The sequence below is a fragment of the Vanellus vanellus genome (genome assembly GCF_965231255.1).
Source record: "Vanellus vanellus genome assembly, chromosome: 29".
NCBI classification, from domain to species: domain Eukaryota; kingdom Metazoa; phylum Chordata; class Aves; order Charadriiformes; family Charadriidae; genus Vanellus; species Vanellus vanellus.
In genome coordinates this window covers 1,137,667-1,163,810 of record NC_138934.1, presented here as the reverse complement: position 1 = coordinate 1,163,810, position 26,144 = coordinate 1,137,667, and the positions used below count along the sequence as shown (strand labels likewise).

The window sequence follows — 26,144 nt, the reverse complement described above, 5'->3', positions numbered from 1 at the left end:
TGCCATGTATTGAATATTTGCGTGTTTTAACTACACCAGCCTCCGGCTGAGTATTCATGCCATTTAACGTTTGTCACTGAATGTATATGCACGAGGTACGAATTCGAGCTTCGTATATAGATGGTGAATATAAGTTTCCCCTGTGGCTGATTCTGAGCACTGAATTAGGCTCTCCCTCTGAACTGGAGCGGGTTTGTGGCTCTTCTCGGGGTGGATGCTGAGCTATGGGATAACTCACCCTGAAGCAACCCGAAGTTAAGGCAAAGGGCATCGGATGAGTTCCAAACACTGCTCGAGAATGTGGAATATGCTGGCTATACTCATTTAGGAAAATAAGCATTTCACAGAATCACAGAATCACAGAATTATCAGAGTTGGAAGGGACCTCTAGAGATCATCTAGTCCAACTCTCCTGCTAAAGCAGGATTGCCTAGAGCACATTACTCAGGACTGCATCCAGGCGGGTCTTGAAAATCTCCAGGGAAGGGGACTCCACAACCTCCCTGGGCAGCCTGTTCCAGTGCTCTGTCACTTTCAGTGAAGCTTTCAGTAAAGCAACCCTTGCGCTAGGTAAAAGGAGAGGATGAAAGGCTTTTGCTGCCTAAACTAATCGTTGGAATGTCGTTTCAAGTGTGGCTCTTGAGATGAGATGTGTCTGCATTTCTTTTCTGCACAGGACAAAAATTTTGAGTCTGTTCCCAGACTTAAAAGGAGCTCAGGAATTCCAAGCAGTTTCATGATGGAGGTGAAAGATCCCAATACAAAGGGTGCTATGCTGACAAGCACTGGAAGATATGCAATACCAACTATTAATGCGTAGGTCTGGAATTAATTAGACTGACCAAAAACTGAGCAAGAGAAACCATGCGTCAATATCTGAGTGGCAATGCAAGCGAGTTGGCCAGCATCTGTAGATACGGGGGAGGAAGCACCGTCATTATACCTTCACCTGAAAACCGGTGACACTTTCTAATGTGAAAATAGGCTGGTCCCAGTGCTCGTGCCGCTGGGAGTTGGTTAAACGTGTTGTATGCTAAGAACCTGTATTTCAGCAAAACACTTCCGTAGTGTTGACAGTTGGAGTTGTTCTCTTGGAAAGCTGGTTTGGCCTCTGTTTTGTGTTTCAAAGGCTTCTTGTAAAATTTAACAACTGGCTGTCGGAGTGAGATTTCCTCCCCCTCTGAGTCCTATCAAATCTCATGGGTGAAACAGACTGAAGTTTTCCTGTTGCTGTAAACTAAGAAAATGCTACGGTGTGCTGCCCAGAGTGGCTTTACAAAAAGGGAGTTGGTAGCAGTTCTGTTTTTCTGTCGTGGATCTCCTTTGGTGGAAGCTGTAACATAGACTTCTTTCATTTATAAAATGTAATTACTCAGGGACTAACTATGTCCTGAGCCTGCAATTTACATGTACCCCTGGCAAAGGAGGGGTGGGATTCATTTCACCTGAATTCTAGCTGTCAGAAAATGTTTTTTCTAGTCTGAGCTCATCTCTTAGGTGATCCAATGAATGGGAGAGTTCTGCAGAAGGAAAATTGTGCCCCCCTCCCTTCTCTGGTGTTGTAGCTCTAGAAAAGTCATTTAAACTAAGTGCCTACGTTTTAGAAGGCTAATGTGGAGTGGGAAGAATTGCATCTGTTATCTTCCTTTGGTAAAGTCCTAAGCTTGGAAAAGTTTTCCTTTACCCATCTTTAACTTTTTTCTTTTTCCTCCCCCCCCTCCCCTCCAGGGAAGCCTATGCCAGAGGAAAGAAGGAGAAGCCTCCCTTTTTACCAGAGGAGCCGTCCTCCGCCTCCACAGACGATCCTCTTCCAGATCAGTTGTTATGTCTCATTTGTAAAGATGTAATGACCGATGCAGTTCTTATTCCCTGCTGTGGAAACAGTTATTGTGAGCAATGTAAGTGTCAGCCCCGTGTTTGTTAATTCAAAACGTCAAATCGGATCTTCTGAAAGCAGAAATCGGAGATAACAAAATTGCTTTCTTAGCGGTTCTAGTTAATACTTAAGTATACCCTGAAGAGCAAAGGACTCTCCTCCTATAAAGGAGAAAACAACGAGGCAGAAAGCTTTTTTGCCTTTCTATGCGTTTCGTTAAATCCTCTTTACATGCGAAGGGACGAGTATGAGAAGAGTGTGTAATTGGGCAGGTGATTACAGTATTAGCGATGGAATGCATTTAGTTTGTCCACAGCCCTTTTTCTCATCCAAAATGACATAGCCCACTCCGGTGACTCCCTGTGGTCTGCAACAAAAGGATAGTTTGGCATTTATTCCACATTCTTCTCCACGGGAGAGTGGGTTAAAACCTTCAGAACTCAAACCTAGTAACGTTTTTGAGATGTGTTTTATTCATTAACCTTGAGGTTGGTGACTTCTCACTGTCCTAGATGCTGGGAAAAAAGATGAGTTGAGGCATCAAGACACAGCCTGCTCTACATCTTCAAATGTTACAACAGGGAAATATCAAAACTGGATAGTTACTTGCTGCACAGTCAACATTTTTTACACTGTTGACCATTTATAGCTTCATGCTCTCAACTCAAGGTGAAATTCACCATTAATGGTAGACGTCTTTTGATAATTGATTAGAACCCCCTAAAATGCCCTTAGGTCGGCTAACACCCATTGTCTAATCCTTAGTTTTTAATCACTAATCAATAGTGCCTCATCATCCAAACTACTTGATGATTCTATTTATTCACAGGTATTAGAACAGCATTACTGGAGTCTGAGGAACATACATGCCCAACATGTCATCAGACAGATGTTTCTCCTGATGCTTTAGTTGCCAACAAGTTCCTACGCCAGGTAACGTGAGGACTTTTACGTAAACTGTTTGTAGGAAAAGTTTATTTGTAACAAGCTGAAAGGGAAGAAAATCTTCATTTGTATCTCCTTAAGCAAGGCTAAATGGAATGAAGCTAAGTGTACTTTTCAAATACGTTATCTGCTGTTACAGGAGCTTCCAACTCTTTAAAAACAATCAGGACACACTTCTGCTTACCGTGGTTTCCTCACTTTCAAATTGGGTGTTAACACAGAAGTCCTTTAAGTACAGATACCCTAAGTTGCCGGTCATTAATACCACTGTTTAGAAGACTAGGATGGGGAGCAGAATGAAGTCCCTGTAATCCAAAGGGAAATGGTGAGGGACCTGCTTCAGCACCTGGAGGTGAACAAATCTATGGGGCCAGATGGGATCCGCCCAAGGCTACCGAAGGAGCTAGCGGAGGTGCTCACCAGGCCACTTTGCCTCATTTATGAGCAGTCCTGGATAACTGCAGAGGTGCCAGCTGACTGGAGGTTGGCAAATGTGACACCCACCCACAAGCAGGGCCGGAAGGAGGATCCAGGGAACTACAGGCCAGTCAGTCTGACCTCAGTGCCTGGGAAGGTCATGGAACAGATCATCCTCGGTGCCATTGCACGGCACATGCAGGAGAATAGGGTGATCAGGCCCAATCCGCATGGGTTTGTGATGAGGGATGTGGATGAGGGAAAAGCTGTGGATGTTATCTAGCTGGATTTTTGCAAAGCTTTTCACACCGTTTCCCACAGCATTCTCCTGGAGAAACTGGCTGCTCATGGCATGAACAGGTGTACTCTTTGCTGGGTAAAAAACTGGCTGGATGGCTGTGCCCAGAGAGTGGTGGTGAATGGAGTTAAATCCAGTTGGTGTCCAGTGACGAGTGGTGTCCCCCAGGGATCGGTGCTGGGGCCCGTTCTCTTTAATATCTTTATCAATGACCTGGATGAGGGGATCGAATGCACCCTCAGTAAGTTAGCAGATGACACAAAACTGGGCGGGCGTGTTGATCTGCTTGAGGGTAGGTTGGCTCCGCAGAGGGATCTGGACAGACTGGACGGATGGGCCGAGGCTAATGGTATGAGGTTCAACAAGGCCAAGTGCTGGGTCCTGCACTTGGGTTCAAACAACAACATGCAGCACTACAGGATTGGGGCGGAGTGGCTTGAAAGCTGCCCGGCAGAAAAGGACCTGGGGGTGTTGGTGGACAGCCAGCTGAATATGAGCCAGCAGTGTGCCCGGGTGGCCAAGAAGGCCAACAGCATCCTGACCTGTATCAGGAATGGTGTGGTGAGCAGGACTGGGGAAGTGATCATCCCCCTGTACTCGCCACTGGTGAGGCCCCATCTCGAGTACTGCATTCAGTTTTGAGCCCCTCTCTACAAGAAGGACATTGAGGTGTTGGAGCGTGTCCAGAGAAGGGCTACAAAGCTGGTGAGAGGTCTGGAGGACAAATCTTATGAGGAACGACTGAGGGAACTAGGGTTGTTTAGCCTGGAGAAGAGGAGGCTGAGGGGAAACCTTATCACCCTCTACAACTACCTGAAAGAAAGTTGTAGAGGTGGGGGCTGACCTCTTCTCCCTGGTGACAAGTGATAGGACGAGAGGAAATGGATTTAAGTGATGTCAGGGGAGGTTTCGGTTGAATATTAGGAAACAGTTTTTCACTGAAAGGGATATTAAACATTGGAATAGGCTGCCCAGGGAGGTGGTGGATTCACCATCCCTGGAGGTGTTTAAAAAAAGGGTAGATGTGGTACTTAGGGACATGGTTTAGAAGTGGGTTTTGTCAGGGTAGGTTAACGGTTGGACTTGAGGATCTTAAAGGTCCCTTCCAAACTCAGCAATTCTATGCTTCTATGATGCTATGAATGTTGAGAGTGTTGGGCGTCTCACCCAGCTGCCTGCACCAGAAGACCAGCAAACCAGCAGGCTTGATCACCGCCTGCTCCCTTTACATGCAGGCGAGTTGTAGCTGCCTGCTTGAGAAAACACCACAGCCTGCCAAAGCACTTCTCACAGCCGTACGCAAAGCAGCTCCCCTTTGCTCTTGTCTGAAGAACACACCAGCAAACTTCAGGATGTCTCCTCCAAAAATCAGGATCTCTGTGGACAGAGGGAAGGAAAGGGAAAGTTAGGTGGACACCTTCTTCCAGAACCCACAGACCACGCCCCTCTGCCCGGAGAGGAACAGCCGGGCCAGGGTGCACCGTGGGGCACAGCTCAGGAAAGCACCACTCCGGCCTCTCTCCCAGGCCCACAGTGGCCACAGCCCTGGTACCTGCAGAGCAGGCAGGGAGGCACGGCCTCGAGACGCCACCAAATCTCGCAAAGGGGGAGGCTGGAAGGGATCTCAGGGGTCCATATGCTCTGACACCGCTGCTCAAGAAGGGCGGCACAGAGCCAGCTGCCCAGGACAGTGGCTAGGTCATTTTGGAGGAGCTCTAAGGAGGGAGACTCCACAACCTCCCTGGGCAACCTGCACCAGTGCTCAGTCACCCTCTCAGTCAGGAAGTGTTTCCTGACTTAAAGGGGGAACCTCCTGTGTTTCAGTGCATGCCCGTGGCGTGGCCTCTGGTCCAGACACTGGGCACCACCGGGAAGAGCCTGGCTCTGGCCTCTTTGCAGCCTCCCTTCAGGTTTTAGGAACATTACTCAGATCCCCCATGAGCCTTCTCTTCGCAAGGCTACACAGTCCCGGCTCTCTCAGCCTTTCCTCACAGCAGACATGCTCCAGAGCCTTCATCATCTTTGAGGACTCTCTTGCTTTGCTCTACAAGCGGTGCCAAAGGGGTGGCCACAATGTGCTCACGCTCAGCTCGGAAGGGTCAAGGTTTTTCCTCTGAAAAGGGGCTCGTGGGGGGCTCACACACACACACACAAAGACATGTCAGAGACAGCATCCTCAGGTCCCTCGCATGCTGGCACTTGCTGGATGCCCACAGCCTGCTCTGGGCCCTAAGTCAGCACTGAGCCGGCTGCTCATGCTAGAGGCACAGAGGGGGCTGCTGAGAAAGCGGGTGCCTCCTCAGCCACAGTGGGGAGCAGACGGGACCTGCACTGCTCCTGAGCCACCAGTAGACCCTGGCTGTTCTCCCTGGTCCTCACAGAAAGCCCCAGCCCTTGCAAGGAGGCAGGACCAGGCTGCCCAGCCCGCCTGCCTGCACCCTCCCTGAGCAGCCCCACAGCCCCACGCCAGACAGTCCTTCAGCATGGCTCTTACCCTCCAAAATGTCACACAGGTAGGAATTGAGGGTTTGTACCAGCTCATCATTGCCTCTGGGCGTGCTGCTCCTCTCAATGAATTTCTCTGTCAAAGCAGTGAAACCTGTAAGGGGGACACCCAGAAATCAGGAAACGCCAATGTGGACCAAAGGACCTGGCAGCCAGTTCCACGCTGTCCAGCCTGAGAGCCTGTAGGTGACACCTTCCCATGCCCGGCTCAGTGCTGCTGAGGTTGACCGCCCAAGATAATACACCGTGTGCCTTGTGGGCATCCCAGCAGAAGACCTCAGCAATGACAAGATGGCCACTCTGTCTGAGGGGCAGGGGCAGGCCTCCAAAGTGCCTGTGTGTCTGTGGTTGCTCCTCGCTGCTCACCCCACCTGAGATATCCGCAAAGAGCAGCACTCCGTGCACAGTCTGAGTGGCACTGCCTCTGCCCTGGGAGCTGTCACCAAGGAGAGTTGGGAGGAGAGCTGCTGTTTTCTGCAGTTCTGAGTGGTGGTAGGTCCTCTCCCAGGCAGAAGCCATCGTCAGCGCCCTGTGGCACACAGGCTTCCTCTGGAGAAGACGGCCAGGCCCAGCTGGCAGGAGGACGAGCACCTCACTGCACAGTGCGAGCCGCACAGTGAGCCTGGGGCCCCTGTGCGGGACGACTGGACCTCTGCCCTTACGGGGGGGGTCACAATCACCTGGCAGTGGCCTCCTGGCTAGGTCATCGCTTACCCGGCGGCTGACCTCCCGTGTCACAATCAGCTGGCAGGGACATCCTCCGTGTGTCACCGCCTGCTGCCCAGCTGCCACCGTTACCCAGGCTCCCTCCTCGACGCTGAGCCCCTGCCTCGGAGGCGGCCAGCGCCACCCCACTCCGCTGAGGACAGGGCCGCAGGGAGGCTCAGGCAGCGACCTCTTGCTCGCTTTGCAGCTGCTTCCCCTGTATCAGGGACCAGCTGCCTCCGGCGCAGAGAGCTCTTTGCTAGCCCTGGTCCTTCCCTCTGCGGTTAACACAGCCTGTGGCCATCTTCCCAGCAGGCTCGCTCCCTTCTTGCTCCCTTGCTCCCTCCCCAAGCCCCCAGCTGCCCCACCTCTGACAGCGCAGCCCTCCAGCTCTCCCAGCCCCGTAGGGACTGCTTGTAAAGGACCTTTCAGTAAAACTAAAAGAAGCGGTGTTGGTACAACGGGGAAAAAGACCTTAAGGCCATTTTTACAGCCAAGGGAGTGTTCAAGTGGAAATACTCAATTAGATCGTAAGCTTCTCTATATGCCAGAATGCCCACTCCCATTGTGCAGAAGACACTTGTTGTGTAAATTAAACGCACAACTAAATTTTTTGGCACATTCTGTTCAGTTGCATATGCCTCCAGAGGCTGCTTGTAAAGCACAAATAGGGTTGTTAGTTGAGAGAAGTCAAAGTGAAGAACGGGATATTCCAGAAGAAGTACTTGTCGTGGTTTGGCCTCAGCCAGCAACAAAGAACCACGCAGCCACTCGCACGACTCCCACAGCCGTGGGAAAAATCTGCAGAAAAGGGCAAGAACTCGTGGGTTGAAATATTATCATTTAACAGAACAGTCAAAAGGAAGAAGAAAGAAAAACAATAACACCGGTAAAGGAATATAAGGCGGCGATTACAGTACCGCCGACAAAGCGCACCGACCGGACCCGCACCACCGCAACCCACCCCAGAGTGGCGACTGACTCCCCCTCCCCGGCTAGCTCCTTTTATACCTGGGCATGGGTCACGTGGTATGGCATGCTTGCCTCCCCTGCCGGCTCCTTGGGGAAATTAACCCCATCCTTGCCGGAACCAGGACAGTACTGGATGCTGTCATCCCTCTGATTGGGCATCAAAAATACCTGGACAAGCAACGAACATGACTCCGGTAAAGACTGAATTGAAACCGGCAGCTCAGCCAGAAAGAAAAGAAGCAGTATCCCATTAAATTGGAGGCTAGAAAAGGATTAGAACCTGTAATAAATTCTTTTTTAGAACATGGACTGTTACAGTACGGGATTTCAAAGACGCCTTCTTTTGTATCGCTAATGTACCTGCCAAAGAGCCATTTGTAGAATTGCAGTGCCAACATCAAAAAATACCCAAACAATTAGGAGGGTTTTTAGGAATGGCCGGATGGTGCCGTCTATGGATCCCTCATTTTGGACTCATGGCCAAAGCACTATATGCTGCTATAAAAGGACCTGAAGGCGTTCTGGAGTGGACACCTGAGTGCAGAAAAGGTTTCCATGAAATGAAAAGGAAGCTTATGGAAGTTCCTGCTCTGGGACTTCCAAATCTGAGAAAGCCTTTTAGACTATACATACGTGAACGGCAGCAGGTTGCGCTAGGAGTCTTAACTCCAAAATTAGGGAGTTGGGAAGAAACTTGTGTGGTATTTTTCTAAGTAATTGGATGAAGTCAGTAAAGGTTGGCCCGCATGCTTGAGACAAGTGGCAGCTACTCTTAGGCTGATTGATTGAAGAATCTCGGAAATGAACCTTAGGTCAAGCGACTACTGTGTTTGTACCCCACGCTGTGTCCTCTCTCCTTGAAAATAAGGGGCACCATTGGATTTTCTCCAGCAGATTAGCAAAAAAATAGCCTCAGAAGGAAAGGCCTGACAACCAATGTCATAGTAAAGGAACTATTTATTGACAGAACTGCATTTGCACCCTTCTCTTTCAAGTCTATCCGAGGCTGGAGTCTGCTGCCCGATACAAGTCGGCTGCGCTGTCCGTGTTGGCCTTCATGCGCGCTGCCAGGCGGGAGTCCCTCTGTCCGCTGGAAGTGTCCTCCAGGCTGAAGAGGTCCTCCAGTAAGGAAAGGCACCAGCTCTGCCGCAGCAGCCAGGCTAGCCTCTTCCTCCTGCAACACACGAGACAATGCTGGGGCTGCAGGCTCTTGCTGAACAGTGCTACATCGGACAGGGCCGGGGGAAAGCAGTGCAACGGACAAGCCAGTTGCATCTCCACGCAGGAAAGGGAGCTGACGAAGGAGGGGCTGCCAGAGTGGAACAGGGGCAAAGACGCACTGCCGGGGGAAGCTGAGCGCTCCACAGCGCCTGTTGGCACTAGAGCGCTAGGGGAGCCAAGCAAAGCGGGCAACCGCAAGAAAAGGAGTGTCGTCCCCTGAGCTTCCTCGTTCTCACACCTCACCTCCACCCACTGCTCCTTCCCAGTGCCCTGGACCTGCCTCCAGAGCCCTGCCCCTCGTCAGCCTCTACTCCATCTTTACAGCTCTCTGCTCCCAGCCACCACCAACCCCCTGCCGCAGCCACATGTGCCGGCTGACACATCCCCAGCTGCAAGCTGCTTTCAACCCAAAGGTGGGCTTAGTTCCCATGACTGCGCAGGGCGGGAAGGAGTGTGGCGCTCAGTCGGTGCCTCTTCTACCCGTCCATCACTGCCTGAGGCCTCGGTCCTGCTAAAGGCTATGCATCAGGTTAGGTGTGGCCTCAAGTCTCGGCAGGTCTGGGCCCGGGTGCCAGGGACCAGGTAGGAATCAGCTTGTCCTCCCCTGGCTTCTCAGTTCTGCTTCTCACCGGTCCTCCTGCGGAAGGGAGGAGGCTCTTCTGGCAACATAAGCGTCCCATGGCAACTTTTCCACCTGAGACTTCAGAAAGGCTCCGATGCAGGTGCGGGGGAACTGCCTGTTGAGCAGGCTCAAAGCCTCTCTGATCATTTGCTCAGCCAGCTTCGTGCATTGCAATCGACAGCAAACCTGCTCAGGAAAAGAGAAACACTCTGATCTGCTCTCGTTGCCCGAGAGACTGCAGGAGTGTGTCGGTGACTGGAGATGCCAGGGATATCCCCTACAATTGGGGAAGGCATCCAGCTCTGTCTCCGAGGAGATCCCTCCAGGCCTCCCCGTCTCTTTACCTCCCCTTTGAGGCTGAAGAAGGTGGCCTCGTCAAAGCGGGCTATCACCCTCGCTTTCTTCTTTAAGGAGTTCCTCAGGACCTCCGCTTCGTTCAGCTTCACGAGGGCCTGTGCACAAGCACACAGAGAGCAGGTGAGCATGGGTGCAGAGCCCTCAGCCAGCCTTGTCCTCCCCCACTGCCGCTGGCATCTGTCTTAAGAGGGCCTGTTTCTCCCCTTGTGCCGCCCGCCCACACACTCTCACACCGGCTCAGAGCACAGGCACCAGGGATCCTTCCGACCGCCTCCCTGCTAATGCCCCTCGTGCTAAGGGCACGGTGGCCTGTGTCTCTTGCTGCAGAAGAGGCAAACTGGAGGAAAAAGTCAGGGTCCGACCCCAGCATTGCCCTTCCAAGGTCTTCTTGAGGCATGTCCTATTGCAACGGCAAAGGTGCCCTGCCCAGAGCCAGGCGACCGAGAGGACTCCATGCACAGTGGGGACTGGCAAGCGCGGCAACTCACCATGTAGCTGTTGGAGACATGCAGGTAGGCAGCCACACACTCCAGAAGATAGTAAAAGGCTCTGGCAGCATCACCCATTGCCAGGTAGTGGCGAGCCAAAGGCACAAGCACCGACTCCACGATGGCTTTGCATTCACATGAGCACACACCGTGGTGCTTCCCGTTGGTCGTGCTGGGCAGCTCAATTGTCTGTTCGCCCTTTGCCAGAACTCGCTCGGCCACACTAGTCAGAGGAGAGTTCCCAGGGGAAGAAGAGAGCAAAGAAGACACAGGCATCACCTAGGCTGCTCTTTCTCCCCACAGAGACGGCATCCAAAGCCCTTTGTTGCAAGCAGAGCACGAGGCCACGGGCAGGCGTGACTCCTACAGGTGCTCCTTAGGCAGCGGGAGCAAGACCAGCTGGGCTTTCTCTCACCTCCCACAGGCAAACCACCCGACTCCCTGCGGTGGCTTTGCCCCTGCAGATTTTGCAGCGCTACTCTGTAAGAACTGGAAAGCAAGGCCTGCTCCAGTGTAGCGGGAAGATCCCCTGAGCCCACAGCCTTCCTCAAGCACTTGCTCATTCCGTGGCCATCTCCTCCCAGCTCCCGCCCCACAGAAAGCCTCTTCCCTACAGTAGAGGTACCACCGGCAGCCAAATGCCAGCGCTTCCTTTGTCTCCTCTGGAGACCCTGAGCCCACTGCCTTCAAAAAGAACCAAAACCTTGCCTGCTCACCCAAAGTTCTCCTCCATGAAGTCCTGCTCTGCTGCAGCATCTGGAAAGAAAACAGGGGTTAGACACCTCCTCACGTTGCCCAGGGTCAGAGCTGCTCCCCCTCTCCCAGCAGGCTTGCAAGGACCCTTGCAAGGCTCCTGACACATTGAGGAAATTCTGCAGTGCTTGTCCTCAGCTCTTGGGCTCATCCCTAGCAGACCTACTCCCACCCGATCCCCAGCACACACCCCTGGGCTCCTGCAGGGCCCGTGCTGCGCAGCATACCCCTGGTGGTGTGGGTCCTATCCCTCCTCAGCTCTTCTCCGGCGAGCACCAAGGCCTCCCAGCTGTGCGAGTCGCCCATGTCAGCGGGGTCCTGACGGCTCTCTCCCTCCTGGGTGCTGGGGACGGCCAAGCGGTGGAAGGCAACAAAGTCCCCTTGGTTGCAGCTCTTGCATTTGTGTGCATGCCGCTCCAGGAATACAGTACACTTGCGGTGCAAGTCGACCCGCTGTCTCTCAGGCCACAGCTCATAGGCAGCCTCCCGCAGCAGCAGGACACAGAAGGCCAGGACGCCAGACTGCCGCTCCATGGTCCTCGTGCTTGCAGAGGGCCTCTGCACACCTGCAAGGCAAAGGGCCTTTGCATCAGACTGCGCAGGAGCCCAGCCTTGGGGCCATCCCTGCCAGAGCACAAAAGTCTTGCCCTGCTGTGTGTCCTTGGCCACGAAGCAGCGCTGCTGCACACCAAGCCTTGCAGCACAGGGAGAAAGGGCCCAGCTTGCCTCGCTCATGCTAGCACAGCCCTGGGCACACAGTGCTCAGCTGCGCTCCAGGCAGGAGCTGGGCATGTTGCCACCAGCTAAAGCAAGCCCCGGCCAGCGCTTTCTCCCTGCTCTTGGCAAGGCAGTCCCACCCTCCTGAGCTTCCCTCTGCGCCACAGCAGAATCAAACCTGGCTAAAAGCCTGTCAAAGCCCCGGGGCACTCCGGAGGGCATCTTTGATCTGGATGCTGCAGGTGGCTGGGTGAAGATGTGAGGGACTCCACACGCCCTCCCATACCTGCGCTACAAGCAGCAAGTGCTTGCAGGCAGGGCAGCAGAGGCACTTGGGACGGCTGGTGGGAGCTGCCCTCCAGTGCAAAGCTAGTGTGCTTTGAGATGGACTTGTGAGGTCTTTGCACAGCCCGTCCCAAACAGCCATGCCTGCCTGAGCTCCAGCCACCCATCACAGGGCGGGAAGCTCACCATATGCCACGGAGCCCCACCAGGACAGAGCCGGCAGCTCCCTTGTCCACCTTACTGCTACCACGTACCGCTGTGGGCCTGCTGAGGGGTGGCTGGCCTCTCGGAAGGATCCTGCACATCTTCTGGCACCTCTGTGTTTTTCAGCCACTTGAGGATGTTGTCGCTCACCAGCATGTCCAGCAAGAAAATCATCCGGTACCTGAGGCCAGCAGGAAGGATGTGCCGCAGCAGCTGGGTGGTAAACACTGGCCCGATGACAGCCGCAAACTTCAAAACTGTCCGCTTCAGTGGCTTTAACCGATCCAGCTGAATCAGCGCAAGCTCTGTCAAAAAGAAGCAACACGTCTCTCTGGCCTGTTCCCCACGCTGAGGCTGGAGAGGCTGCAAAGTTTCAACACATGAAACAGGGTAGACTTTGGCCTCCTCTCCTCGGGACTGCACCTGCTGGGCAATCTCAAGCCAGGGTTGGCCTCTTCCATATGGCTCCACTCCCGTTGGAATCGCAGGCCACAAGGCCTGGGGAAAATGCTCAAAGGAACGCTCTCCCACCAAGGGTGGGGAGGGCAGGACCCAGCAGGTACCTGCATCCCATCATGCGCCCTACCAGATCTGGAGTAGGTTTTTGCCCAACGGAGCACACAGAGAACTTTCCCCACCTCACAGGTGGACTCAGAACTTAACTTGCCCAGGCAATACTATTCCTTTCTTTTGGCTTGCTTGGTTTTCTTTTTTTTGACAAAATGAGTGATTAGGAGGAATACTTTAGCATGACAGTTCTTCAAGGGTCGTACAAATGGCTATGGCTAGAGAGGAGGGACACTCATCGACAGCTCCCCCATCCAGCTCCCCTGGCTACGGAGGGATTTCCATGCCCATCCACCAAAAAAACCCCAATGGATTTGCTTTGGATGAAGGGCCTTGAGACCAGCGTTAGCTGGGGAACTTAAAAGGAGAATAGCAAAGTAGAGGCCACCTTCAAAGTTGAGACAGAGGCAAGTCAAAGATTTTTCCCAGCAAAGGATTTGTTTCTGTGAGAAAAGGGAGCCCCTTCAGTGTTGCACCAATACCCTTTTCTCTCCTACCTGCTGATGGAAAGCAGCCAGCAGGCTCACAGCTGGTCCACAGCCATGACAGGGAAGCGGCTGCCCGCAGCCCCAGGCCCGTTTCTGCTTGGACAGGAGCCACCTTCCCAGCAGAGCCCCCGCGCTGAGAGGGGGACTCTGCAGCGCACACATGCCCAGCCTCCCTCTAGCCGATGGCCCGCGAAGATGCCCCGCTCAGCCACGAGCCGGCAGACCGGCGCTCGGCCCCTCACCTTTCACGGTGGCGGGCAGCATAGTATTCTCCAGGTTCACGTCTGGTCTCATGATGCAGACCCTGCCATCATTCTCTGCGCTGCAGATCAAAGCTGCTGCGAGGGATGAAGCCTCGACTGCAGATGCTGGGTGGAGCAGGAGAGCACGAGTAAGACATTTTGCAAAGTCACTTGCAGCTTGCAAACATTTCAGAATTCATCTGAGATGGGACCAGTCCCACCTTACATGGTCCAGTGCAGGCGCACTGACCTGCCTGCGCTGAACGTGGTCATTAAGCAGAGAAAAGCAGTTTCCACTGCAAGAGTTTCTTTGCACAGCCCTCCCAAAGGTGTTCTGCCTTCAGAACACCTTTCCCAAACAGTCCTCCGGTCAAAGCTTCCAGAATTCCCCGGGGGCGACCGAATGCTCGGGCACAGAAAGTGGCAGCACTGCTGCCTTCACCAGCGCTCCCTCCACAGCCAGGGAAATTGCCGATGAGAATGCAAAATGTAGCGTCGACCCTGGCTCTTCCCAAGGCCAAAGCACTCTGCTGGCATTGCTCTCTCGGATGGCATTACCACCCTTTTCTTCTGTTACCAGCACCCTTGTGGGGCTTTATGCTTTTGGATTCAAGTGCCCTGGGCCTGTCCCTCACCTCAAGCTAGGGTTTGTTCTTAGATGAGCTGGCCTTTGGCCAAGGTAAATTACGCACCCATTAGAATGCCTAAGGAACACCAGAAACGCATGTGCTCTGGAACAATTTCCCCTGTGTTTGAGCCACACAAGCTCTGCCCCAAGAATTTAGGCCCCTCCAAAACACCAGAACTCGCTAGCCCCTGCTTTGGCTGTGCCAACAGCAAGGCATGCAGGAGCCCACGCCTCCACCAGACCAAGTTCAGCCCTGCTGCAAGATCCGACTCTGCCCAGATCCATGGGGGAACGGTGGAGCAAGACTGTGCCGCGGAGAAGGCGCCACAGCGACTCGGTAGGCGCAGCAAAGGTGCTTACTGATCAGGCTCTCCCAGTTGTCCTTTGCTTTTTCACCCTGCCCCTGGGTGTGGAACAGGAGCATGTTGTTGCAGCAAAGGCAGCGCAGCAGCTCCTCGCAGTAATATGGGATCCCCGAGCTTCTTTGGATCAGGAAGCTGCACAGGAGCAGACCAAGCAGTGACCAGCACAAGGAAAGGAAGGAGAAACACAATTCAGGTGGGTGGCGAGTCACTCAGGCAGAACAGGGTAGCCCGCACCGTCGTCACAGCTACACCTCCCTTTGGAAAGGGACGGTCCTCCCGCTGGCCGGGCCTTTTGGGCCCCCTGAGCCTCCAGCCTTCACTCAAGTCCGTGGGAAAAGAATTGCGGACAATGCCCAAAGCACAGAGCAGCGAGCCCTGCCTGTCCTCTCCTCAGGAGCCTAGATCCCCTCTGGCAGCAGGGTGGACCTCTGCCCCCGGGACTCTGCCTCCCTTCCTCCCTGCGCAACAGCGAAGGGCTGACACCTCCCACGCTCGGTGTCTAGGGAGTCGCCCACTCTCAGCTCACCCCTGCCAGCATGAGGCATAACTAGCAACCCACGTGCGCTACTGGCTAGAGTCAGTGATGCTTCTCGCGGCCCTGCGCTCCCTCTCCTGGGGGACTCGTCCCCCACCGTGCTCTGCAGAGGTTCAAGCCCTCGGGAAGAGCTCACCTGCCTCCAACTTACCTCGCTAGCTCCCTGGGGATGCTGACCACTCCAAGGTCCTGGCAGACTTTCTGCACCACAGATGAAGCTTTCAGCTCATCCAGGTGCAGATAGGTGACTTTCTGGGACGTTGTGTTGTCTGCTGCGGCTTTGCAAAACCTCTCTGTTGTGGCGTAGCCCGGAGCTAAGCTCATGACCATGAAGAGGGAGACGTTTCTGAGCACGGGTGACAGGATGCTCCAGGAGGCACGGTCGATGAAATGGGCATTGTCGATGACAAATATGCCAAATTCTCCTCCAATGGTCTGAAAGAAATTGGTTGTTCTGAGAGGAATCTGCTGGATCCTCAGGTGTCTTCCGGGGGAGGAGATTTAGCCTCTGTCTCTTGAGAGGATGCTCTCAAGTCTCTCCCCAAGCCCTTCCCTGCTCAGAAGCTTACCGACTCCTCATTTCTTTGAGACTTGAGGGTCACACCTAACATCACTTGCCCTGCAGAAGGAGGGAGCTTGGGCAAAGGAGACGCAGAAGACATTGTTCCTCCTCCAGGGCACGCTTTACAGGAGGATAGTTATTGGGTGTGTTTGTGGGGCTGCGGAGGGGCGTGGCGTTGAGGACTTTCTCAGGCCCAAAAGGGCCATGACTCAGGCACGTGGTCCTCCCGCCTGCTCACACTGCTGTGGTACAGAGCCCGCAGCCTACAAGCTTGTTTTCCTTCTCTGGTGCAGGAGGAGGGAAGGAGAAATGCTCACCTTCTCCAGCACTTTGGCCCAAGTCGAGTGCAATTCCATTTTTCTTTGATTTGCACGCATCTCGCGAACCTTGTCCGAAACGGGAAACTGGAGTCCGAAACGGAAAAGCAGAGTCAGGGAGAAACGTCGCTCCAGCCTTGGCACATCCACCCACCATGCAAGACTGCAGAGCGCACCGCCTCTGCTGGCCTCAGCACCGAGCCTCTCCCCAAGAGGGGCAGGAAGCCACGGTGGGGACTCCTCCTGGAGCCCAAAGCAAAGGCCCTCTGCTGAGGGTCTCTGGCAGAGCTGGGGCGTGCGGGTGGGATGAAGAGATGCGTCTCTGGCTGTGGGAATCTTGGGCTGGCTGGAGCACACCACTCCTGCAGTGGTGATCTCAGCACGAGGTCAGAGACAGCCTCTCTCCAATGCCACTTCCAGGGTGCAGAACAAGGTACCAAGCACTGCCAGGGACAGCGTGGGACACAAACTCCCCACAGACGGGGAGCCCCCCGGGCTCAGCAATGGGAAAGGTGTGCCATCACCCCCACGATTCCCACCCCTGAGATAAGGCAGCCTTCCCACGCAACGTCAGAGACCAAGCAAAGCTCAGGAGAAGACCTTCTCCCGAGCCAGACAGGCCTCTGGCTCTCACCTCGACAAGGAAAATGTCATTGAGGAGGCAATAGCTGCTCTCTTCGATTGTCCCTTGGAGCTTGGTCTTCAGCACGCACTGCCTCTCACTGCAGGAGTCGCAGTCCTGGAGGCCCAGGGCCCTGGCCATCAGCGTGCGGATGGCAGAGAAGGGCTGCCTCACGTTGACCTCGAGCAGTTCCATGGCAACCACCCTGCCGTGCAAAAGCAAAAGGCACTGAGATGCCACACGGCCCGACCCTTCTGAGACAAAAGGGGTGGAGATGCCCTTTGCAGCGAGCTCTTCAGCCACCCAGCTCAAAGCGCTTCCCAGAGAAGGCCAAGCTTTTCACTCCTCCCACGAGAAAGGGCAGAGAGGGCCAGTTGCTGCCAAGCCACTGGGAGAGCCGGGTCCAGACCCTGTGTCTCCGCAGCGCCGGCCCAGCTCTCGCTACATTGCCACTGCAGAGGAACTTGTGGGGCTAAGAGGCAAGGATGGAGCAAGTGTGAGTTTGCCTTTGGGCTCCCGACCCTAGCAGTCTGCCTGCCAGAGCCCAGGAAGGCTTTGCTGCCCACATGCTCCTTCTGGGAAACAGGCAGAGGGCAAGCAGGCCTTCTGAGACAGGCCACCCTGCTGTCCGTTGGGTCTGCCCTCAGATGAAAAGCACTGAGCAGGGGCTCTTTCCTTCCCTCAGCGCCTGGCCCAGAGGTGCAGGAGGAAAAGCTGTGGCTCAAGAAGCCACCTCCAACTCCCCAAAGAGGCAGAGGCGGGAGCAGAGCACGCAGGCGCTCCTAGGGAGTGTCTCCAGGAGGCTTCCTCGGGAGGCTGCAGTCCCAGGGCCAGGGGCACTGGCAGAGGGGCTGCAGTGTTCCATGGCTGTCAGGGGACGGGCAGGGGTAGTGTCCCAAAGCTACAGGTCGAAAAGCTGTACCTGTGACCAGCATCCTGGCCTAAATAGGCCAGTTCCGTAAGCAAGCGGCTCTTGCCGGAGCCCGCCGTGCCCTCAAATGCCAGGATGTTCCTTTCTCCTAAGTCCCTGTAGGCTTTCAAGCAGCTGACAAAGAGGTCCATCTCCTGCTTCCGACCTGTGAACACAAGCAAGAAAATGAGCTGCTGGGGCCTGCTGAAAAGACGTGCCTTTTGTGGGCACCCTCCACGGCAGCTTCCCCCCCCCCGCCACTGTTCTCACTTTTACCATTCCGACTCTCTTCCCCATCCCACTGTGGGGAGCCAGCGGCTCTGTGGGGCGGAGCTGCCTGCCGGGATTAACCCATAACAGCACCCAAAACATCGGGTGAGTGATTAAAGGCATCTCTTGTGTCCTGACACTTCCATGACTACGCTCAGGTGCTGCTAAGAAAGGAACGCTGAGGAGTCAAAGGGGGAGAACCCACCGCCAAAACTCTCCGTCAGTCTGGCACAAGGAAATCTCTTTCCTGATCCCAAAGATGGGGATCAATGCCACAGTTGAAAGCATCCTTTGTACCAGGTCTGGAGCATGGCAAGGAGCACCAGGCGCCTCACCTTGCTTTCCACCCATAAGAGATCAACCGAGTAGGGACCAAGACAGGCGGCACGTGCTTAGGGCCGCTGCAGGCAACACCATCCCTGGTCAAAGCCTCTCTCTTTCCAGCGGGGCACTAAAAGTTACCAAGAGGAAGAACCAGGGGTTCAGAAGAGCAAGGCGTTCTCCACCTACCCAGCAAGGGGACGTACTCTGATCTCTTCTTGGAAAGGCCCATGCCAAATATGCTAGAAGCAGGGGAAAACAAAACACAAGTCAGTTAGCTGGTGAGGAGCCAGGGGACACAGAGAAGTAGCCTTGCCTGGTGGCGACGGATGTGCTTCTCGGGTACCTGCTTTTCTTTCCAGCAGCGTGTTATCCTGTGCACACTCCAACCAGCCAAAGTTCAAGCTGACACGCTAGGACAGCTTCAAGCATAAAGAAGCCCAACGGCCATGGCGGGACAGGAGAACATCTCAAGAGTCCCTCACCAGAGGCCAAACCCAGAGAACTTGGAGGCACGTGAAAGAAGCAGAGGTGTGCTCTTGGCTAACAGACAGCTTTACCACGTTGGCCAAAACCACCAGGGGCCAAATCCTGCCCCAGAGGAAGAACTGAGATTTCAGCAGAAAGACATGAGGAAGGGTGTCCCGATGGTCCACGTTTCCCTGTGGGGATCAGAGTGGCGCAAAGCTGCCTGCTCGGAAGCAGCTGGGACGAGCGCCTCTTTGGGTCAGCATTACCAGGGCACAAGGTGGACAAGCACAGCGTGGAAAGCCCAGGCAAAAGCCATCTGGACAGAGCCTGCAAGGCCAGCTTGCGTCTGCCAAGAGAGACAAACCTTCCCCAATCCTGTGCTTTCCCTTCCCGCTCTCTCAGCAGCAGAAGACAGCGGGGGAGAGAGGCAAAACGCCTGCCACGCCAGAGCTGCCGACCATCTCAGCCACAGGGAAGGGAGACCAGCTTGGTCTCTCTCTGCAGAACTGCCCTTTGCTGGCCAAGGCTGCACCACCCTTGGTGCCACCACCCCCTCATGCAGCCCTCTCAGAGGACACTCACCTCTCCTTGGTCATGCCCACATATTGATAGACAGTGCCAGGCTGGCGAATGCCTTTCATCTCTCGCTCCGGCAGCTCCTTGAAGTAGTAAGGGGGCAGCCCAGAGGCGGCGTAGGTAGCTGCATCACAGGACACCAGCCCAGGGTAGTGCACCATCATCCGGGCTGCCAAGTTCACCTTCTGGCCGATGACTGCCAGAGAGAGAGCACGTGTTAGAGACAGGGAGCACGCCTTGATGGAACTGTGCCACCAGCCCTGCCACACCCTTCCAGGCCCATGGCTGCCTCACCTCCAGCACAGGCCAGCCCCCCCGCAGGCTCAGCAGAACCCAGGGGAGCAGCCGCCCACAGAGCCCATTCTCCCGCCCTGGGCCTGGACCGGCGCCACCGGGGCGTTGCTGACCGACTGCTGGGCAAGCCCTCTCCCAGCCCACCTTCCTCTTCCAGACTGCTGTGCTTAAGCAGGCCCACGCCAGCCTGCCGCGCCTCAGACACACGCCTCCTACCTGTGTATTCATGCCTCAGAGGGTGGCCGATGATTCCGCAGAACACCGTCCCGCTGGTAACTGCCACAGACACTGCCCTGGCACACAGGGAAAGAGTGGGCCTTCAGCAGCGCCCCAGGCGCAGTCCTGCCCTCCCAGACACATCCCTTCCCGCACCTGCCCTGGGCCCTCTCCTGGGCCATCAGCTGCCCTGCCCTGCAAGCATGGGTCTCGGGGACGTGGAGACTCAGGGCGCAACATCCACGGGTTGCAAGGGACAAGGGACAGGGGCAGAGCACATGCAGGGCCACAGCCCTCTCCTGAGCAGAGAGGGAGGGAAGGCGGCGCCCACAAGGTCACCGCCTGCCATGACAGCAGCTTGAGACCAGGAGGCTGGGCCCCATCCCTGTTCATGGGCCAGTCGCCCAGAAGGGCCTGCCTCTGGCGCCAAGGAGCCTCTTGCCCTTGCGAGGGCTTGTTCCAGCGCCGTGGCCAGCAAGCTGTGCTTGCAGGGACTCCGCCTGGCTGCCATGGGCTAAGCCCAGGGGTTGCCTGCCGCCTCTGCGGGCACTGCCTCCTTCCTCCAGGGACAAGGGAGGGCAAGCTAGAAGACACGTCTCTTTCCGGTGAGCCCACTTGCACCGTCCCAGGCAGCATGCAGCCCCCCACCCCCACCACACACTCACTCTGTTTCATCGAGCATGGTGGAGCATGAGTTGAGGATCTGAATAGCACTCTGCAAGGCGTGAGTGCTCTCGTAGGGCAGCTTTTTTCCAGCGAGTCCAAACACACAGAGGAAGGTGCAGCCCTGCCAAGGACAGATGCAGCACATCTTGCTAATATGCCGAAGAGGGAGTCCCTCCCTCCTTCTCACTGGCCACCTTCTCAGGGCTGGGGGAGATGATTGTTCCCCCACACTCACTTTATCACACAGGAGGACTTTGTTGATCTCGCCATTGTGAGGATAGAGGATTTCCAGCATCATCCTGCTGGCATTGTTGAGGGTCTCGGCGAGAGAAGCTATTTTGATATCTGCACGAAGCTGCAGCTGGATGAAGAGGATGGTGACAGGCCGTAGCTCAGAGAACAGGTCCAGTGGCACTCTGTCATCAAGCTGGAAGGCAAGAGCACGATGGCTTCACCAGCCTGCTCTCCTGGGGTCTTACTGCCCACCCCAGACAGCGAGGGAGAGCAGGCGTCCTGGCAATAGCAGGGACTGCAGAGGAAGGGCTAAATCCTCCTCTCGGTGCAAATGGCAGGCAGGCTGCCCAACCGCCGGCAGGCAGTTACCAAATCATAACACTAACGACAAAGGAGAGAAAGGTGCTCCGCTAACACCCCATCTTGGGACAGGTACAGGCATGAGGGGAGACCCTCGGGGATGCTCTAGGGACTTCAGTGGAATCTCCCCTTTATCCCACCCTCATGGCCCCAGCACACCCAGAACCACACCCACGGAAAAGACAAGTCCGCCTCCCGCCACCCATGTCTCTCTGAGGACAAAGCCAACAATGGTGCAGCACAGGTGGCCCTCAGCTCTGTCCCCCCGCCTTGTCGTCTCAGGGTGCGTTTTCTTTTCTTTCTCTGTTCCCGTGAGAACTCCGTCTCTGCAGTGCACCACTTATGCCCTCCAAAAATGCAGCCCCCAGCAGCGGTGGCCTTGCCGTACCTTCCTGAGAGCAACTTCTGGGATGTACTTCCTAAGCACCTCCTCCGCATTAGGATCATCAGGCAAGACAAGAGCAGGACTCATGGTGCCTGAGGAGAGAAAATGCAGGTGGTCCCTGGGAGGATGGGACTACGAGCTGTTGCAAAGCGGGGGATGGCACAAGAAACGGGGGAGAAAGCGTCTTCTGCCTTTGCTCATGCTGCCACCTCCAGATGCTCAGGGACGAGCTGTCCCCTGGAAGGAGGAGGCAGCAGCAGCCACTGCCCCAGCTGATGCACAGGAGGCCCAAAAGCAGGAGTGCTAACTGAAAGGGGGAAGAGGGAGGAGGTGGTCCCTCTCTGGCCCCTGAAGCAGCCAGGCCCAACCTGTCTGGCATTTCACAGAACAAGGTGAAGCGGGCACTCACCTCCCCTTTCCGAGCGGTGGCTCATTGGGTCTTGCACAAGGTTGTGTAAAACATCTTGGCATTCTGACCAAGGCATCTCATCCATGCCCGTAACCTGAAGACACACAGAATGAAAGCACTGCCACTGGCCTCCCCAGGAGTCCCAGGGGACAGAGCCTGCCCTCCACCCTTGCTGCCTGGAAAAGGGGAGAACAAGCCTGCCTGGATGGATGGGACAGCGGTCTTCCTCAGGAGTACCAGAGCTGGGCAGGCATTATCCAAGCATCCCCCAGATGTCAACAACAGCTCCATGTCCCACAGAGGACATTGCCCATGTTGGCAAAAACCCTTCCCATGCCTCCCGACCCCTCAAACCAAGCAAGCACAGCCCACAGTTTTCCCTGAGATGGAAGGACTAGAGCTTCAGCTGCCTGCCCGCTTTCCAAGCTACAACTCTCCCCATTCAGCTCCTCGGCCTTCTGACATCTCCCTCCTTCATGGCCAGGGCCGGCTCCTCAGAATGGCTCAAGAGGCCGTCCCATGTGCCTACCTTCACAGCTCTTTCGCCTGACAGACGCCTTTTCCTGAGCCGGTGCTGCTCACAACGCTCCCAGGAGGTGGCGGAGAGGATAACATCACCTGCACCTGCAAGCTGTTCAGCCTCACGGACTTCAGCCAGGGAATGGCCACCAATGCAGAAGTACTGCTGACTCTCGTTGCCGAAAACGATGAGGCTCATGGGCCCTGCAGTGATCCCTGGTGAGGGAGCGAGGGAGAAGCAGAACTGACACAGGGAACATTTGCAACTCTACAGCCCCCAGCACCTCAGCTGTTCAGAAGCTAATCGGAGGCCCAGCAGGGAGACAGGCAGTATGGAGAGCAACAGCACCCTCCGTCCCACGCGGGGGGATATGGACACAGCTCCCTGAAATGCCTGTCTCGAAATAGACAAAGGCAGTCGACATACACAACATGTTGAGAGTGCTGGGCGTCTCACCCAGCTGCCTGTGCCAGAAGACCAGCAAACCAGTGGGCTTGATCACCGCCTGCTCCCTCTACATGCAGGTGAGTTGTAGCTGTCTGCTTGAGAAAACACCACAGCCTGCCAAAGCCCTTCTCACAGCCGTACGCAAAGCAGCGCCCCTTTGCTCTTTGTGAAAGGCAGGGGAGAACCCAGCAGGGGAAAGGATGCAAAGCTACCCCCACCTGAAAAAATGAAAATACAATAATCACCTCCCGCAGACATCTGTGCTAAAACACACATTCAAAGACCCTAATCCTTGATCTGACACCCGCTCTACCTTTAAGCTGCCTCTGCATCTGCAGACACAGACGCACGCAAACACAGCAGTACCCGCTCTGACTACCGTTTGCCCCTTCAATGCTCCCACGAGATGCTTTCCTTTGGCACTCGCCCCAGTAGGGATTCCCGTGTTCCCTGCTGGTGAGAAGCACCCTGTTGCACGAGAGAGTGCCATGGATCTGCATCTGGCCCAGCGCCCATACCTATCTTCAGTTGGACCGTCTGACCCACGTCCGTGTTACGCTTCCCATACTTCTTCCGGATCTGCTGGGTACATTGCAGCACCAGGCTGATGGTCTTAGCCAGCTCCTGGGGTGCTGTTCTCCACAGCACCAGCACAGCATCTCCTGGGAAAGGGACGGGAAGGCAAAGGCTCTGCTGACACAGGTGGCAGGTGTCCCTGCTCAGTGGCAGGGACAGCAGAAATCAGCCCACGTGCGGAGGAAGATGGGCTTGTGGGTGGCTGCCACAAGAGGCAAAGGCAGCAGATCAGTGCACGTGGGCATTGTCGTCCAAAGAACATACCAGCAAACTTCAGGATGTCTCCTCCAAAAATCAGGATCTCTGTGGACAGAGGGAAGGAAAGGGAAAGTTAGGTGGAACTACTTCTTCCAGAACCCACAGACCACGCCCCTCTGCCCGGAGAGGAGCAGCCAGGCCAGGGTGTACCATGGGGCACAGCTCAGGAAAGCACCACTCCGGCCTCTCTCCCAGGCTCACAGTGGCCACAGCCCTGGTACCCGCAGAGCAGGCAGGGAGGCAGGGCCTCAAGATGCCCCCAAATCTCGCAAAGGTGGAGGCTAGAAGGGACCTCTGGGGTCCATCTGTTTCGACACCGCTGCTCAAGAAGGGCGGCACAGAGCCAGCTGCCCAGGACAGTGGCTAGATCGTTTTGGAGGAGCTCTAAGGAGGGAGACTCCACAACCTCCCTGGGCAACCTGCACCAGTGCTCAGTCACCCTCACAGTCAGGAAGTGTTTCCTGACTTAAAGGGGGAACTTCCTGTGTTTCAGTGCATGCCCATGGCGTGGCCTCTGGTTCAGACACTGGGCACCACCGGGAAGAGCCTGGCTCTGGCCTCTTTGCAGCCTCCCTTCAGGTTTTAGGAACATTACTCAGATCCCCCATGAGCCTTCTCTTCGCAAGGCTACACAGTCCCAGCTCTCTCAGCCTTTCCTCACAGCAGACATGCTCCAGACCCTTCATCATCTTTGAGGACTCTCCTGCTTTGCTCTACAAGCGCTGCCAAAGGGGTGGCTACAATGTGCTCACGCTCAGCTCAGAAGGGTCAAGGTTTTCCCTCTGAAAAGGGGCTCGTGGGGGGCTCACACACACACACACACACACAAAGACATGTCTGAGACAGCATCCTCAGGTCCCTCGCATGCTGGCACTCGCTGGATGCCCTCAGCCTGCTCTGGGCCCTAAGGCAGCACTGAGCCGGCTGCTCATGCTAGAGGCACAGAGGGGGCTGCTGAGAAAGCGGGTGCCTCCTCAGCCACAGTGGGGAGCAGACGGGACCCGCACTGCTCCTGAGCCACCAGTAGACCCTGGCTGTTCTCCCTGGTCCTCACAGAAAGCCCCAGACCTTGCAAGGAGGCAGGACAGGGCTGCCCAGCCCGTCTGCCTGCACTTTCCCTGAGCCGCCCCACAGCCCCACGCCAGAGAGTCCTGCAGCATGACACTTACCCTCCAAAATGTCACACAGGTAGGAATTGAGGGTTTGCGCCAGCTCAGCAGTGCCTCTGTGGGCGCCGCTCCTCTCAATGAATTTCTCTGTCAAAGCAGTGAAACCTGTAAGGGGGACACCTAGAAATCAGGAAACGCCAATGTGGGCCAAAGGACCTGGCAGCCAGTTCCACGCTGTCCAGCCCGAGAGCCTGTAGGTGACACCTTCCCATGCCCGGCTCGGTGCTGCTGGCAGCAGTGGTTGACCGCCCAAGATAACCCATCATGCGCTCTGTGGGCGTCCCAGCAGAAGACTTCAGCAGTGACAAGATGGCCACTCTGTCTGAGGGGCAGGGGCAGGCCTCCAAAGGGCCTGTGCGTCCGTGGTTGCTCCTCGCTGCTCACCCCACCTGAGATATCCGCAAAGAGCAGCACTCCGCGCACAGTCTGAGTGGCACTTCTCACAAGGAAGCCGTCACCAAGGAGAGCGGGGAGGAGAGCTGCTGCTTTCTGCAGGTCTGAGTGGCAGTAGGTCCTCTCCCAGGCAGAAGCCATCGTCAGCGCCCTGTGGCACACAGGCTTCCTCCAGAGAAGACGGCCAGGCCCAGCTGGCAGGAGGACGAGCACCTCACTGCACAGTGCGAGCCACACAGTGAGCCCTGGGCCCTTGTGCGGGACGACTGGCCCTCCGCCCTCACGGGGGTGGTCACAATCACCTGGCAGTGGCTTCCTGGCTAGGTCATCGCTTACCCAGCCGCTGACCTCCCGTGTCACAATCAGCTGGCAGGGACATCCTCCGTGTGTCACCGCCTGCTACCCAGCTGCTACCGTTACCCAGGCTCCCTCCTCGGCACTGAGCCCCTGCCTCGGAGGCGGCCAGCGCCACCCCATTCCGCTGAGGACAGGGCCGCAGGGAGGCTCAGGCAGCGACCTCTTGCTCGCTTTGCAGCTGCTTCCCCTGTATCAGGGACCAGCTGCCTCCGGCGCAGAGAGCTCTTTGCTAGCCCTGGTCCTTCCCTCTGCAGCTACACAGCTTGTTGCCATCTTCCCATGAAGCTCACTCCCTTCTTGCTCCCTTGCTCCCTCCCCAAGCCCCCAGCTGCCCCACCTCTGACAGCGCAGCCCTCCAGCTCTCCCAGCCCTCCATCCGCACAGTACCTGCCACCAGGAGGGGAGCCTGTCTCCGGCAGAGACAGCAGCTCCCAAGCTGCCCCATTCCCTGGGCGGTGCCAGAGCTCCAGCACGTGGAGCCAGGCCTCTCATCCCTGGCGGCAGACGGGGGTTCCCAAGGGAAAGGGAGGCCAGGGCATACACGCAGGCTGCCCTGCAGCTGCCAGGTGCCAGAGCGGAGGCCATCAGAGAGACCGTGGCTGAGCAGACATCAAGCCTCCC

The 26,144-nt window shown here is 55.9% G+C and overlaps 1 protein-coding gene across 1 annotated transcript; it reads right to left on the bottom strand.

The window, feature by feature from the left end:
* Positions 1 to 5,789: 5,789 nt before the first annotated feature.
* LOC309682463 (adenylate cyclase type 10-like) lies at positions 5,790 to 25,307 on the bottom strand (the record flags this gene model as incomplete). The annotated part of the gene is made up of 28 exons (XM_082496554.1): positions 5,790 to 5,794; positions 6,031 to 6,135; positions 6,413 to 6,636; positions 8,746 to 8,892; positions 9,569 to 9,747; positions 9,906 to 10,013; positions 10,407 to 10,629; positions 11,123 to 11,162; positions 11,387 to 11,725; positions 12,416 to 12,670; positions 13,663 to 13,788; positions 14,651 to 14,787; positions 15,342 to 15,625; positions 16,070 to 16,156; positions 16,704 to 16,896; positions 17,614 to 17,767; positions 18,382 to 18,434; positions 19,246 to 19,435; positions 19,678 to 19,826; positions 20,415 to 20,536; positions 20,651 to 20,842; positions 21,398 to 21,486; positions 21,804 to 21,897; positions 22,333 to 22,538; positions 23,289 to 23,432; positions 23,611 to 23,649; positions 24,774 to 24,878; positions 25,163 to 25,307. 28 exons carry the CDS (start codon positions 25,305 to 25,307, stop codon positions 5,790 to 5,792), a joined length of 4,134 nt encoding a protein of 1,377 aa, XP_082352680.1.
* Between the last annotated feature and the right edge of the window lie 837 nt (positions 25,308 to 26,144).